The sequence below is a fragment of the Epinephelus moara genome, chromosome 6 (genome assembly GCF_006386435.1).
Source record: "Epinephelus moara isolate mb chromosome 6, YSFRI_EMoa_1.0, whole genome shotgun sequence".
Taxonomy (NCBI): domain Eukaryota; kingdom Metazoa; phylum Chordata; class Actinopteri; order Perciformes; family Serranidae; genus Epinephelus; species Epinephelus moara.
Window position 1 is genome coordinate 41,256,082 of NC_065511.1, and position 17,174 is coordinate 41,273,255.

General features: G+C 43.3%; 2 protein-coding genes across 2 annotated transcripts in view; one reads left to right on the forward strand and one right to left on the reverse strand.

Moving 5' to 3' along the window:
- nagpa (N-acetylglucosamine-1-phosphodiester alpha-N-acetylglucosaminidase) overlaps positions 1-17,174 on the forward strand; it is a 402,702-nt gene that overhangs the window by 137,666 nt on the left and 247,862 nt on the right. The window lies entirely within an intron of this gene.
- The window catches only part of si:dkey-22o22.2 (neural-cadherin), a 177,895-nt gene that overhangs the window by 62,639 nt on the left and 98,082 nt on the right, over positions 1-17,174 (reverse strand). Inside the window, exons 8-12 of the mRNA XM_050046302.1 lie at positions 15,787-15,959; positions 15,444-15,612; positions 15,181-15,351; positions 10,456-10,628; positions 8,320-8,487 (exon numbers count right to left, since the gene is read on the reverse strand). Coding sequence (XP_049902259.1) covers positions 8,320-8,487; positions 10,456-10,628; positions 15,181-15,351; positions 15,444-15,612; positions 15,787-15,959 — 854 coding nt within the window. The remainder of the gene's footprint in view (positions 1-8,319; positions 8,488-10,455; positions 10,629-15,180; positions 15,352-15,443; positions 15,613-15,786; positions 15,960-17,174) is intronic.

Below are 17,174 nucleotides of genomic sequence, written 5' to 3' on the forward strand. Positions count from 1 at the left end.
CAGACACAGTGATTTACACCTCACCCCACCTTCCTTCTCCTCAGTAGTCAGGGTGAATTGGCAGAAATGGAATGTAGCATAATATGTACGTCTTCTTTAGTGTAAAAGAATTGTTGTGTCTTTGTCCCTTTGGATGCACCAAATCCTCCTGAATCTTACACACTGGACCTTAAAGTAGATAATAAGGCAGTGTCTGGATGTATACACATACATAATAGATGCTGTGGTACAGAGAGAATAAAAGGTAGCTCGCATCCAGCACCTGCAGCTCCTCAAACCTCTGTGCATTCCTTTTTGGCTTTGAGTTTACATCTTGATTTCTACAAACCAGATTTATCTTCATTTCTAAAACAATAACTCCCACATCTCATTACAATCCATCAAAGAATGAAGCCAAAGAAGAAGACGACGACTCCCGTCCTGGTTCATGATGACATCATATTAGCACGCAGCTGTTTGCTCGACAGCGAGGTCGTTTGTCTTCGTAACGGTTTCAACGACTTTAACGTCTCCCAGATCCATAAACCATAACACTCACTAAAAATATGACATGGTAAGATACACAGCGCTACAAAGAATGCATCATTCAGACGGTCAGAGCGGCGGCTCAGTCCTTCTATGGAAATGAAGCAGTCACAGAGAAAACTAACACCTAAAAAGGGTTCAGTTTCTGCTTTGTTTGCGTTCTTTGTGTGAATTTGTTGGAAAATATGTGTTTGGATCTGTGTGTGCGTGTGTGTGTTGTTGTGACCTGTGCATCCACACAGCAGCAGAGCTTTTAAGACTCGTGTTATTCTCTTGGCTGTAGTTTGAGCTGACCTTAGAGAGAGTGTGTGTGTGTGTGTTTATGTTTATGTGTGTGTGTGTGTGTGTGTGTGAGCTTTTAACACACTCCCAACCTTGCCAGGGAAGGATTGTGTTTTCTCCAGCTGAGTGATGCCACCTCTCTTTATTGTCCTGAGAGTATGACCTGTGCTCACACATCCCTGCACATACACATTTCACTGATTTATGCCGCTTCACTGCGACAGATTTTTTAATAAAATCTCTATACTGTCCCGGATTATTTGTCACTTTAACCCTTTAAACCCCCCTCAGTTATTATCACAGTCCATCCCGTTGTCTCTCATTGTTTATTGTGTATCAACAGCGGTAACATGTTTCCTCACGGTGACACGGAGAGTCGCTGAGTGGAAAACACTGTCCGCCACTTCAAACACCGAAACCCTCTCAGCTCTGTCTCTCTTAAAGGGATAGTTCAGATCTTTTAAAGTGGGGTTGTATGAGGTACTTATCCACAGTGTATTACCTACAGTAGATGTCAGTCGGTCGCCTGCATTTTGGGTAAACAGACAGGAGTACCTCCAGGGAAAATATGCAAAGTACTGCTGTAGACAGGAGCAGCAGCAACATATTTTAGTTACTTTAAAATCAATATCAGTTTAAGTGTATGCTGTATTCTAAATACTTTTCATCCTCTTCAACAGAGAGGCCTTTAATGGCTTCAGTTCCCCAACTATGCTCACATCAAAGCCAACAGACTGCACTGACAAAGCTCCTTCTGCAGGACACTGAGGTGTTTCCAAACCAGATGAGATATGTGATCCCTCCAGTGTGTTCGGGGTCTCCTAGTAGTTAGACTTTCATTCAAAACCTCCAAAAAAGGCACGCAAAGGGTCCTGATCAGATGCCTGAACCACCACAACTGATTCCTTTCGACATGAAGGACAATCCTGGCAGGGCCAGACGTGCACTGAAAATATCTTCCTGCCAAAGATCCGGACACAGCTCTCACTGTTGGATGGATCATAAGCAAACATGTCAGAACTCATGAAGCTTTCAGAAGATTATGAGGTGATGAAAACCACAAGAAGAGGTCATTCATATGGACCCCTGTGAAGACAGTAAACACAACCCCAATTAAAGGCGGTTAATCAGAAGAGCAGGGGTAATAAATGGGCCCCAGTGTGAACACTTTTTCTAGCCTGCATCCTGTTTTCTCGACTGGAAGGAAACCCTTCATGTTTAACTTAGCAAAGGGGCACCCAAGAGGGTACTTTTGGCTTCTTTTAAAACAAGGGGGTTCGCCTGAGTCCACCAGGGCCTCTAAACACCCTGCAAAGGAGCTGCTCCATTGTTCTATGACCAGGACGGAATCCGCATTGCTCCTCCTGGATCTGAGGTGAAGTCGAAACCTCCTTTCCAGCACCCTGGCATAAACTCTCCCAGTGGTAATTGGTGCACTGACTCCGATCCCCTTTGCCCTTTTAAGGGACTACAACTTTAAACTGCCATTCCCGGAAGTCCAAGCAACACTGAGGAAGCGTTTCAGCGAAAACAATGTCAAGAGCCTTCAGCCTCTCAGGTTGAATCTCATCCACACCTGGTGCCTCACAGTCCTCACAGACCTCTGCTAGGAAGTGGGTGAGTCTGCATCCTCTAGAGAAGACATGCTTATTGGGTTCAGAAGTTCCTCAAAGTGCTCTTTCCATCGCTCGACAATAATCCCAGTCAGGGTCAACACAGCTTGAGACAAGAACTGCTTTCTCTCCTGAGCGACAGTTCTCCAGAACCTCTTTAAAGCCAGAAGTTCTCCTCCATTGCCTCCACAAAATTTTCCCTAACCCTGGTTTTTGGTTTGGTGACCACAGTAGCTGCAGCTCTTCTGGACTCTCAGTCTCTGTGTGCTGCTTCAGGAGACCCCTTTGCCAACTAAGTCTGAAAGACCTCCTCCGTCTGGACACCACCGTTGTCTCAGGTTGCTGCCACAATAGACACAGCTGATTTTCTAACCACAACTCAGAGCAACAGCCTCCACAATGGAGAAAATGGCCGACTCAGCAAAAGTTCAAAGTGAAATGATGAAATATTTTTGGAAGAAATGAGAATCCAAAACCTGACAAACAGCCTCAGTGGTAGCTGTCCAGTTTCCAGGTGAGGAGTCAAGTCAGGACACGCTGACCCTCCTCAGGAGGCGGAGCATTGGCTCTGCCTCACAGCGGGCCGGGGCAGCTGAGCGTATGGAATCAGCACTAATGAGAAATCATCTCATTAGACATCAGTGCAGTGTGCTGCAGCTAAGCTGATCAGCGTCTGCCATCTTCTCCCACACAGATTAACGCCTGTGGAGATGTGGCAGCAGATCGTTCTCAACTGGTGCTGCTGGTGCGGAGTGTGATGATACAGATCAGCCTGTCAGACTCAAACAGTTAGCTGTCGGCTGAAGGGGGCGTCAGCGACAAGGGAAGTGGTTTTATACTGAAACTACTGATTCTGTTACTGTGTTTCTTTATTCAGGCCAAGAAATTTATTGACGGTCCATGTTAAATTTAATGTCACTGTTAACACATCTGATTGACACACTTTTACATGCATCTAGTTGTGTTTTGAATAAAAGGAATGCGACGGATCTGGGCTTGTGTTGTTTGTGTTTAGGCATTGACTAAGTTCATGAAGTGAACCGAAGAAGCCTCTTGGATGAGAGGTGAAACTCTTAACACTACACTTGACATTACCATGACGTGGATGACTGAGAATCTTCGCCAACACGTTAGCTAAGGTTCGGCTTGTGGCTGTTTCATCACTGAGCAGGCACAGAGTGAACAAAAACACTCCTGACATGCATTCATTGTTGTTCTAAAAGCTACTTATGAAATATATCTCTTAATTATGAAAAAAAAAATCGAACACTAAATGATCAGTGCGTCAGCGGCAGAGAACATGGACAGGAAGAGGAAACAGCAAACAGGAGGAAGTCAGCTGATGATGAGACGGTTATGAAACACACGCAGCAGCTCCCACCTCTGCAGCGCCTCCCTCCCTCCACCTCGTTAACAATGTAATTAACAAACCTTATTAACGCTGCTAAATTTAAAACAACAGTTCCTCCTCAGTGCAATTAACACAGCAGAGGAGAGGAAGGAGGGAGGAGGAGGGGGAGGAAGAGGAGAAATGGGGCCGTCAGTTTTGGAAATTGTAACGTGTTAATCCGCTGCATCAAACATGTGTCTAAATCATTTCAGTACGTCGGTACCAAAAACACTGATGCTGTTTCTTATCAGTACTAAGTCACCATTAAAGTGAGTGTTGCTGGAGCAAGTCAGTTAAACTTCAGAGATATCAATGTGTCCATTTAGGAAGCACAAGTGATTGTGAATCAGTTTCAGCTGCTTTGGTGCAAATCAAAGTGACAACAGGTGCAATGGAGAGGCAAAAGCAAGACAACCCCCAAAAAGGGAATGGTTTTACATGTGGTGTCCACAGACAGCTGCTCTCTCCTTATCCTTCCTGACTGATTCTTCTCTAGTTTGGTCTTCTGATAGTGTCCTTGTCACTTCTGGTAGCATGAGGCGGTACCTGCAGCCCAATCAGGCTGCACAGGTAGTCCAGCTCCTCCAGGATGAGAAGGTTTGCTGTGTCTCCCAGCACAGTCTCAAGAGCATGGAGATACCAGGAGACCGCCCGCTACATGAGGAGAGCTGGACAGGGCCGTAGAAGGGCATCAACCCAGCAGCAGGACTGGTATGGGCTCCTTTGTGTGAGGAGGAACAGGAGGAGCACTGCCAGAGCCCTACAACATGACCTCCAGTGTGATTGCTGTGTTCACACCTGCCCAAACGAACCGCACTGCAAACCGAACCAAACAGGGCAGGAGTGGAAGCACCCTTAATTCTTTTGTGTATTATGTGCCTTAACCCCCCGCACAACAGCTATTCGGCAGTTTCCTGTTCCTCTCTAACAGCGTGTTTCTTTCCCCTAAAAGGGAACACTGAATTGACGATGCCAGTCTCATGCATAGCTTAGAGCCAAAGCCTGAGCTGCTGTCTTCTGTCATTTTTACAAAATGTCTGGAAAACAAATCGGAGATTACTTTATATACAGCGGCTCTTTGGCTTGCTTTATTAGTTTTAACCCATTTGTTTAAAGTAGAAATTTGAAGACATGTTTCAACTTCCTCTTTACATGTTATCTACATTAAACACTGAACTGTTTCCCTCAGGAAGGAGCACGGTGATGAGAGCCGACTCATGATGACGTAGTGCCAGTCAGATGTTGTTGTTCTGATTGAAGTCTTTCCTACTGGTGACACTTGTGTTGGTAAATTGAAATACTTGAACCCACAGAGTCTTCTCCCCCTCCTCCTCCCTTCGTCCTCCTCCCTCCCTCCATCACACAGCCTCTGTCAGGTTAAACACAGTAATTAGGCGTCTGTTTTTCGGAGGTGATGAGAGTCCATTGTGATGCTCCGACAGCAAGTGTAATTATCTCTCCATCCTGTCAATCATCTCTGACACATGGAGCTGTGGGTGGGAGAGCCTCCCATCACCACCACCACCATCATCCACACCACCACCACCATCATCATCATCATCATCATCATCACTATCATCACAATCATCGCTATCATCAGTCTATCTGTCTTCTCAGTGATGACGAGGGGACGAACAGGAGGAGGAGGAAGGATTAAATACAGCACAGACAAGTACACACTCAAGCACACACAGGCTTACATAGGATTACACACACACACACACACACACACACACACACACACACACACACACACACACACACACCCTACAACTGTTTGAAAACTGACTAACCTCCATGAAATCGAGCAGCTGGAGGGAAAAAACTCCTCCACCTTCTAAACCAGCGGCTTAGGAAAAGAGAGCAAATTAGGATGGAGGGATCAAAAGAGGGAAAAATTACCAGAGGTATACAAGCAAACCAAGCGTGTGTGTGTGTGTGTGTGTGTGTGTGTGTGTGTTGGTTGGAGGGAGTCAGGTGAGACAGACTCGGGGCGGGTTTGTTGTTTGCTCGGCAGAAAATGTTTTGAAGCGCTCGGCTAAACGTGCTGACACCGAGAGAGACAGAGAGGGAAAGAGGGAGGAAAAGATGGATGGAGGACAGGGAGGAGAGAGGGATGAAGAAGAAGAAAGAGCGTTTCAAGCCTCCTCGGGGTGCTGTGCACAGATGTGAGGGAGGATGTAAACGAGAGAGAACTCCTGCAGGAAGTTTAAATATTCCTCTCTTTTCCACGTCTTCTTCCTCCCTCGCTCGTGTCGCACTCCTCTCCACATCTCAGAGCTGGTTACAATGATCAGAGGAGGAAGACGGGCTTCAGTCACTTGATCAGCAACTTCTGAGGCAACCTACAGTATTTTAGACCTTCAGAAGGAGATCACAGCCGCCGTAAAGCGAGGGCTGCGTAATTTTGCATGAAGACCCCACGGCCTCGTGTTTTCAGTTTGCTTGCTCAGTCCAAAACTTTAAGATTCCCAGTTTACTGTAATATCTGACAAAGAAAGCAGCAAATCATCACATCTGGGAGGGCAGGACATGTTCTGTGACTGATTCATTTTTCTTTTCTTTTGACTAATCAATTAATTGACTTGGATATATGAGTCTGTCTGTGTGCGCCTGTCATTAAATGTTGACATCATATGTTTCTGCAAATCACAGATACATTTGTACTTTATTATATAGTGCAGTGGTTCCAAACCTTTTTCCTCAATGGACCCCTTTTCTATTTATTGACTAAACTGACAAAGTGACACATTTTATGGAAATTTCATATTATATTTAAGACACAACAACAATAGCTTTTGATTTTTCACTTTAGATTTGACTGAATTAACTTTGTTGCTTCTTCCTACAATCATTTTGTGTTTTCTGGTATTTTGGGATCAAATTTACTGTAGTTTGTTCTTTCTATGATTGTATTCCTCCAGAAGTTTAATCTTTTCCTCCTCTGATCAGTACGGTTTTCTTGTCTTCTTCTCCTCTGCCATTTTTTTTACCATCTAACTATACGCCAACTTTGTGAGACGATAGCAGGTGTCACAAGCGTGAGTCCAAACAAACAAAAACATCCATGGAAACTTTTACTGCTGTAAAATTAATTTCAATGCAGTACATGAGTTTTTAAGGGATTCTGTGCAACTGTGTAAGTCTCTCAGCTCAGGAGTAGTTTGGATAATGCACTGTGAACATCACTGGGACAAAAACAGGACCCATACTGCATAGAAACACATCAGTGATGATGTTGGCCTGCCAGGTACGGAGCATGACTTGTGATGTGTTTTATTAAAAAGACGTATGAACCGCTGAACGAGTCATTAAGACGATCTGACTGTATATAATGTATAACCATATTTTAGCAGAATAACATTACTCAGATTCACAATCAACATAGGGAACTGAATTCAAGGAAACAGCCTGTTAGCTCGTTAGCAGCATTTTCGTGAAGCTAGCACACTGTCATATGGTCTCTCTGACATCCACCGCAAAAGTTAAATTTTTTTCACGTACTCGAGGCAAACTCCAGACCGAAATATTACAGAGGGGAGGAGTTTCACCTGCACATCAGATATCACGGAGATTCCAATAGGAATGAATGAACTTCCAGTTGACTCGTCTCCGTACAAACAGGAAGCGTTATACTGTGAGAATTTTTTTAATGTTGATATCTTGAATAACATTATAAACTTGAAAAAATAACAATTTCATGTAGTTTTCTTTACAACTTTATATATTTCTTAAAAGTTTTCTGAACCCCTTAAAATCAAGAAGGTCTTGCAACCCCCTGTGAAGCTTGGGTGAACGCCCAGTGGAGGTCGAGACCCCCAGGTTGCGAGCCAGTGATGTAGCACTGCATTGAAATTTTAAGTTAAAACAATGGTTAGGTTTAGGCACAAAAATTACTTGGTTATGGTTAGGAAAAGATCACGTTTTAGCTTAAAATACCCAGTTTTGGGGGCACAATCCCCACTGGAAACGTCTCAGTAAAAAACTGCCATGACTACTTTTCCTGCCACTATCCCTGCAGTTAAAAACACCTATGTTGTGGCTAAAAAGCATCTGGAAACACAACAATGTCTCACCAAAGAACAAACAGTTTTGTTGTTAGACAGTCAAACAGTGGTCTGCAGCTTGGCAGGCGTCTCGCCTAAATGTCATCCACCATCCCCCTCCACCTCCTGATGACAAAGTCAGCTCATAAACTACATCACTTTAGAAACATTGAAGTGATACATATGAAAAAGTACAAATGGAACATTCCTGTGCTTTGCAGAAACAATACCAACATTTTCTTCAGGATGTCAATTTTGCTGTAAGAGTCATAAACTGTCTCATGTTGCTGTGTTGCTCAGCTCATCCTGGAAAAGTATTTCCTCACTGAGTACAGCACTTCATCGCAACATGCTAGTTTATATATCTCTTTACAAATTCAACAAACTGTCTCGAATGCTGCTCTGCATCAAAGAAAGTCCTTGTTTAGTGTTTCATCTTCCTGCTCAGCGTCATGTTACTCACCACTATCTTGGCGTCTCGTACAGTGTTTTCTGGCACGGTGACCCAGTACTCAGGCTGCTCCCAGTGCGGTGGCTGGTTGTGGACATTTGTAATGATGACCGTCAGCTCCACAGAGCTGCTGCGGTTCCCTCCGTCTGACGCCACGATCTGCTGGTTGATCCTGGACGTCTGTAGGGAACAACAAAGGTCACTGAACAAACTGAGGGAACGTCTCCAGGTGAGCTGTTAATGAGAGCTGCTTCTTTTATCTTTCATTTCAGAGGTCAGAGGTCACAGCGTCAGATCCTGGAGAGAATATTTGTCCAGTCACCTTTCCTGACTTTTATGAAACTGCAGGAACAAATTAAAAAAAAGGATTTTCTAAATTCATAAAGTTTGTGACCCAAACTTGAGCTTGTTATCATCAGAATCAGATTTTAATGATCTTGCTGCTGTCTGACAGCCGTGAGAGGCCACTCAGCGTTTGTGAAATAAGTAAATATTAAAGCAGAGAAGAGGGAAACACTGTTGATCTCTTGGTTTGTTCTTAAAAAGTGAATAAAGAAAGACAGCGGCGCTGAATCTGCCTTTGGTAAATTATTGACTGAAGTGTCTTTAAAAGATCAGTGGCAGTGAGAGGCAGAGAAGAAGAATGGAGATGAGACGACAAGCACAGAAGAAGAAGAAGAAGAAGAGTCGGCATCATTCAAATCAGACGTTTGTTGAACAACTGACAGATTCACTTCCTTGTGGATTTTCAGTTTCACTTTGTGAGATTGTACAAAGAAGAAAACACACAAACACAATTGTGACGATCGTTAAACATTAAAGACGACAGACTTTTATTCTCCTCACAGAGGAAACAACACAACAGCTGCTGCCGTGGAAACACAACCTCCACCCTGTGACCCCGACACAGTAACATCATGGTATTGATCATTTTCTATCCAGTGCAGATGAATACAAACTTTTGACATTTTGTGAAAGTGAGGACATTTTGTTAAAGTGGGGACATTTTGTGAAAGTGGGGACATTTTGATATAGCGGGAACATTTTGCCAAAGTGGGGACATTTTGACATAGCGGGAACATTTTGCCAAAGTGGGGATATTTTGATAAAGTGAGGACATTTTGTTGAAGTGGGGACATTTTGTGAAAGTGGGGACATTATGATATAGCGGAAACCTTTTGCCAAAGTGGGGACATTTTGATATAGCGGGAACATTTTGCCAAAGTGGGGATATTTTGCCAAAGTGGGGACATTTTGATATAGCGGAAACATTTTGCCAAAGTGGGGACATTATGATATAGCGGAACCAAAGTAGGGACATTTTGATATAGCGGGAACATTTTGCCAAAGTGGGGATATTTTGATAAAGTGGGGACATTTTGATATAGCGGAAACATTTTGCCAAAGTGTGGACATTTTGCCAAAGTGGGGACATTTTGATATAGCGGGAGCATTTTGCCAAAGTGTGGACATTTTGTTAAAGTGGGGACATTTTGCCAAAGTGGGGACATTTTGATATAGCGGGAACATTTTGCCAAAGTGTGGATATTTTGATAAAGTGAGGACATTTTGTGAAAGTGAGGACATTTTGTTAAAGTGAGGACATTTTGTTAAAGTGGGGACATTTTGCCAAAGTGGGGACATTTTGATATAGCGGGAACATTTTGCCAAAGTGTGGATATTTTGATAAAGTGGGGACATTTTGCCAAAGTGGGGATATTTTGATAAAGTGGGGACATTTTGCCAAAGTGGGGACATTTTGATATAGTGGGGACATTTTGCCAAAGTGGGGACATTTTGTTAAAGTGAGGACATTTTGTAAAGTGGGGACATTTTGATAAAGTGAGGACATTTTGTTAAAGTGGGGATATTTTGATAAAGTGAGGACATTTTGCCAAAGTGGGGACATTTTGATAAAGTGGGGACATTTTGTTAAAGTGGGGACATTTTGTTAAAGTGGGGACATTTTGTAAAGTGGGGACATTTTGTTAAAGTGGGGACATTTTGTGAAAGTGGGGACATTTTGATATAGTGGGGACATTTTGCCAAAGTGAGGACATTTTCTGAGCGTGAAGAGATTTTTAAAATGTGTGGACATTTTAGCACATCAAGGACACATCAGTAAAGTCGGGTGTGTCTGTCTCTGACCTGTGAGATGGGGTGGTTGACGTAAATCCAGCCAGTACTGGGGTTGATGTGCAGGTACGCTGGCTTCTGACTGGACAGGGAGTAGGTGATGGCCGCGTTGCTCCCTTGGTCGTCATCGTGCGCTGCCGCTCGCAGGAAGCTAGTTCCTACTGGAGTGTCCTCCCGCAGGAAGTCTGAGAGAAAAAGACATGAACGATCAGGGAGGGGACAAAATACTACTGGTTCTGCAGTACTTTGACTGCTACTGTCACTATTATTTGTACTATGACCACTGGTACTACTGGTCCCTCCACAACCACTACTACTGGCTTGGCTTCTGCAGGTAATGTTACTTCAAACACTTTTTTTTTGAATTACTAGATACCTTTAAAAGTTTATAATTCTGTGCTTTGTCACGTGACACGTCTCCATCAGATATCCATCGTGTCCACATGCACTGGCTATAACTCATATTCATATTCTGACTGAAGCTGGTGTCTGAAGTGTGAACACTGACCTGTATTAAATGTGCCTGAACACAATGAAACATCATGTTCTGTGATGGTAAGCAGATATTATAATAATGGCAGCATGGCGTTGTGTCGTGTCAGCAGCGTGTCACCTCATTTTGTCATTTCTGGGTCTCACTCTGCAACGTCAACAGCTGCATTTTCAAATTTATGAATATAACCTCCAATCCTGCTGACTGTGATGAGCGTCAGTGCTGATCAGACAACAAAAACAAGCAGCAGAGAGGAGGAGGTCCGCCGCACATTTCCCTCTGTAATACTGCATTTCAAGCATTATGTCAATAATAATGTCCTTTTGACATTTGTGGGTCTCTGAATACATTTCAACTGAATAATCCTATCAGATCCTGCTGAGTCCAACGAGCCTCCCTGAGAAACAACTGAAACAATCCACAACAGAGAACAGGATTTACTGCCCTCCCTCGGTTTACTTCTACACACACTTCTGCTATTGTTTGGAAGTTTCTGTCTGTTGTTGCTCTAATTATTTCACATTATAACATTTAACAGCAAGTATCTATTTAAAACTCATTGTTAAGGTGTTAAAGTCACAGCTGATCTGAGCCAGGTGGGCACTTGTGTGCATTTGAGCTCTGCTTGTGCTTTCCATCAAGCAGCGTTCAAGAGCACACTACTCGTCTGTCTGTGAGACTGATTGTAATGATGTGTTTTAAATCGTCAGGGTCTGCGTCCACATAGCGTTTTTCTTCAGCAGAAAGGTGGTGGCAGGGTGCCGGGGAGCGCTTCAACCCAGTGCTTTTTTTTTTTTTTTAACATTTTTTAAAACGAGTACTATTAACGAGTATTATTTTTAAGTTTTCAGCCACCGCCAGCATTTTTGATCATATTCACTGATCTTTCAACACCCACAGAAAAATTTGCTCTATGAATATGTCAACAGTATCTACATAAAACTAAAAAACAGTCTTTCTGTTTTTATACACAAAAAACAGTCTATTCCATCTTATTTACTGACACCTGAATCTGTGCATTTTCTCGTTTGCTTCTTCGTCCAAATCGGATTCAGAACGCAGATCAAAACAGGAAGTGTGGAAAGTGGAAATGTGCGCAACTGTAAACATTTCCGTTGTCCATTTTTGTGCGGTATACAAGATACTACATCTCCTCTGTTAACATCTTCTTCCTCTGGTTTCCAGCGGATCTTCTTCTTCGTTTGTTTTTGGACACGGCTGTGCTGTTCTGTTTCATAAGATGAGTAACAGCGCCCCCTATCTTATAACAGATAAAACACGTCAATGGCAGGGAAGCGTTCTGTCATAAATTACAGAAAATCTCGGCAGTGGCAGGGACAGTGTTAATGACGTGCTCCATATGAGTTTGTCTGTGACAGCAATATCTTGACACTAACGTTAGCTAGTCAGCTAATGCAACGCTACGTGAACAGAGGGTTGACTACACAGTCAACATCAAGCTTACAAAGGGAATGTTGATAAAAGCCAAACACTCATCAGCAACATCTAGTTTCTGTCTGCCGATCTGCTCACAAAAATGAGCTTTTCTGTCTTTGTTGTGACAGTAGACAGTCACCGAGCTGAAAAGTTCATGGATTGTAAACTTAAGGTGCTCAGAGCAGCAGCACGATAAAAGGCGGAACGCTCTGAAAAAAGACGCTGGTGCTGGAAAAAAAAACACTACATGGACACAGGCCCTTACCTTTTAGCAAAAATCCATTAGTTTGGGAAGCTTTGAACATATGATAGGAGACTTGGATTATACTGCATGAGCTGTGTGAGAGATTGTAAATGCATGTTTTGATATATATGTGCTGTTGTTAAATACAGACCCTGATTACTTTAATTTACAACAAATGTCCTCCCTTTTTGGATTCTTTGCTCACAGTGGAGGCATGTCAGAAAAACGTTTTGTCACAAACTCAATGTCATATCTCTACGTGGAAAGTCCATGACCAATGTCAATATATGACGAGGTCAGAGTGAGAATGTGTCGTGTTAGGGGTCGCAGAGGGGGGCGGGAATATTAATTGACATTAATGTATCTGCTATATAATAATGTTCAAACAACGTGCAAATGTGACGTAAATACCTTATAGCATGTTATTTTTCTGGGTAGCAGCAACAGGAAAAAAATCAGAGTCAACAGTCAATCCGAACTATTTTTCACTTCATCCAAAATATTGATTCTAATGTGTGTCAATAAAGACCGAAAGATAAACAACAAGCAGGTTGAACAGAGGTGGTTTCCAGCGCACTTCCTCCGCTGTGCAGGAAAACCCCCAACACACACACACACACACCAGTTGTAAATGAATGCGTGTCCCAGAAACATTTCAATCTGCCTGTTAAATAGTTAATGAGCCACTCTGTGTGTTTCCCTAATCTGACGAGGAGAACTTCTGACACGACGCTTATCAAAACACATATTTGCACACGTAGTAAACAAACACCGACCCGCGGGAGGCGGCGGCGAATATTTCATCAGTCTTAAGAGCTTTCCAGGATTACAAGGACGCAGATTGATAGATGATGACAAACAGACCGTCTCCACATTTCACCTGGTTCCTCCAAACACACACACACACACAGCAGCGTTCCTGTTGCACAGCAAGACGACAGTGGTTGTACACAGATGTTAGCGTGGGCGACTCCAGAGGTGAAGAACCTTTTAACCTTGAGTGTGTCACTACCTTGTTTCACATTATCTGATGCACAAGATGAAAAAAATCTACCCCATGAACATCAGAGACAGAAAACTGCTTCTGGACCATCTGTATACTGTAGTGGTGACAGTACAAGTAGCAGTGATAGTCATGCAGTGATGCAATGACAACCCCAGGAGTAGTAGAAATAGTAGCACCAGTAGAAGTTACAGCAGGTGAAGCAGCTGTAGTAGTAGCAGTAGAGGTTGCAGTAGTAGTAGGAGCAATGATAGTAGTTGAGGTAGCAGCACCAGCAACAATGGCAGTAATCACAGCAATAATAGCAGTAGCTAGTTGAAGTAAGCTTGCAGAAATAGTAGCAGTGGCATTGTCAGTACACTGTGCAAAACTTAAAACAAAGTGCAATGATTTGCAAATCTTTTTTGACCTATATTCAATCGAGTACAGTCCAAAGACAAGATATTTATTGTTGACGGTCTTTGCTTGTGAACAGTTTTGAGGATGCCCCCTTTCATATCCAATAATGATACTGTCATCAGTTACCAGTTAACCTGTGGAATGTTCCAAACAGGTGTTCTTTGAGCATTCAAGAACTTTTACAGTTTTTTGTGGCCCCTGTAACAACTTTTTTGGAAGGTGATGCAGACATCAAATTCAGAATGAAAGAATCCCCCCACACACACAGGAGGCGGGACGAGGAGCAGAGGAGTGTCAAAATGGAATGAGGGGATTGGACGGAGGGTAAGAGAGAGAGAGTGCAAATTTGAGCAAGGAGTAACTGCCATGCGGACCGGATGGCTGTGATTGGTCAATTTCTTTGCAGGCCTGCAGCCGCCAGAGAGAATGGATTTTTTTGGTTCCTTTTGCTCTTCACATTGTGTAGCTAGCACTATTGGGCCACAACCACCATCTAAATGATGTTAATAATAATGATCAATCTTTCTAAACGTAGACCATAGCTTTAAGAGTCATGTCTTTGTACTGTATTCAGCTGGATATAGATTGAAAAGGATTTGTAGATCATTGCATTCTATTTTTATTTACATTTCACTACGACTGCCCCTAGAAACTGTCGACTAGAATTTTCTAGTTGACCAATAGTCGTCATTTAGGGCCATTAGTTGACAAAACCGTACTAATGAACCTTCATTAATATAGGCCTATATTTTATCTACAAGTGCACGTCACACACTGAGCGAGCCGCCTGTTAATGACGCTGTGGGCTAATGGGCATGTAGCTACTTCCATGTTTCAGATGATATGTCATGTTTGTAGTTGACCAATGAAGATGAGTTTACATATCACCTTGGGTTCGTCCTTCACCTTCTCAAAATGATCCCACACTTTGGATTTCCTGCGGCTCCTAATAGTTTTTTTCTTCTGCGACACAGCGACCAATGAAATCTTAAATCTTAAAATTAATGACCTTTGTGATCAACTAACATTTGGTTGACTATCAGGGGGCAGACCTACGTTTTATACAGCGTCCCAACTATTTTAGAATCGGGGTCATATTAGTAATCTTAGCACTACTGAGCAGACACACACTGGCATCACAGTCAGCAGAACTAAACTCACACTGGTAGCGGCTGTTTTCAAACTTCGGGTCGTTGTCATTCTGGTCGGCAATGAGGACGGTGATCTGACAGATCCCGATGAGCGGCTCCTCGGCCTGATCTGTGGCTGTCACCGACAGCGTGTACTCCCTCTGACGCTCCCGATCGAAACTCACTGTCGTGGTGATCACACCTGACAATCACAGGTACCACAGGTATCACAGGTATGTTAGAAACTTTCAACTTGAGAAAACAGCATTCCTGTAGCAGTAGCATGGAACTTACCGGTGTCAGGATTGATGTCGAACCCGGACGACACTCCGTCTCTGTGCATGATGCCATATTTGACCTCTCCGTTGACCCCCATGTCAGCGTCATGGGCCTGGACACGCAGGACAAATGTCCCTGGTGGCTGGTTCTCCAGAACCACCGCGTTCACACTGTAGTTCTGACACTGAGAGCGCAAACAGATCCAAAGAGAAACACAATAAATGTTCAGAACTATTAATGTGCTGTAAACCTCAGTGTTAAAATAACAAACTAATGCTAAACTAGAAGAAGGCGTCCGTTCCCAAAAAGTGACCCCATGTTATCTCTATCAGAGCAGAGACATGTTGTCATTCGTCACCTCCTGGAAGACGGGTTTGTTGTTGTTGATGTCGTTGATTCCTACGATGACCTGGGCAGAGCTACTGAGCGGGTACGGTCCACCAGACACGTTGTCGTCTGTGGCGGTGATGTTGAGAACATACTGTGGCCCCCTGAGCCTCGGAGGGGGACTCCTCCGCAACTTGATGATACCTGCACACACACACACACACACACACACACACACACACACAGGGGATTCAGACGGAGGCCTCTACAACACTAAATACAACAGTATTCAACAGAAGTCTGGTTTTAGTTGTTGGTAAAGTTCATGTTTTCCACTTTCTCTGAAACACAAACATTTCTTGGGCTTAAATTATTTTCATGTTCACAGGCACTGAGGAGTTGTTGTTTCCTGCTGCCAGAGGACAGCTTACAGTAAACAGACTCCTCTTGGTGGAAACTCAGAATATGTTTCAGTTAATAGAAAATAAAAAGAAAGAGGGGAGAGAAAACACCTAAGAGCTGCTGATTATTCTGAGACCCTCAAAGTCATCATGAAAAACAAACTGCAGAATGAAACCACAACAGTGTTTGTGCTCCAGAAAGTATTTTATTTTTGCAGTCTGGTGTTCGCTTGGATTTCACATTATTTTATGTAGAAGAGGAACATCTGCTGAGATACTTTGTTTTTTAGGGGCACTGAGATTCAGAAGTTTTCTTATCCACACATCAATTCTAACCTTCAAGAGTGGTGTTATAAAGACGACATAAATTTGACCCTGTTTCTTCTTTGTTTGTTCTTTTTTACTACATATAGGACTTATATATATTACATATACAGGCCATCAGCCTATCTGCAAACAAGAAGACAGACATTCACCGATGTGTCACATCAATACTGCAAAGGCTAAAAAGCAGAGCCATCAGGACAAAAAGATGCAGTAAAGACAAAGAAGATAAACTTTATCTTTGAGGGGAATTTCAATTTTTTTTCTGGCACCTCCGGAGGTGGACTGGCACCTCTCCAGCTGCCAGTCCACCTCCATACTTAGTCTGGACGGGTACGCGAGTCTGTGACCCTCTGGTTCCCAACCCAAGCCCCTCTGGACTGAGCTAGTGCTGCCCCTCACATTGATGCTGCATTGGGAACAACAAATCTATGTTGACACCGGCAGGAGGAGAGCTAGTTGATGTTAGCTGTTAGCAGCCGGTTGCCTGAATTAACTGCTGACGGAGGTTGCACAGGCCCCCAGGAAGTGCACTGGGCTTTTAAAGGGAAATTTTGGTTTATTTCAACCTGTCTCCTATCGTCCTAAATTTGTTTCAAGTGACTAGTGACATAAAAATAATAGTTAGCATGTTAGCCGTTAGCCTAGATACAGCCGGGGCGCATAGTAGCGTCAGACCTGTTGAAACGTAAGT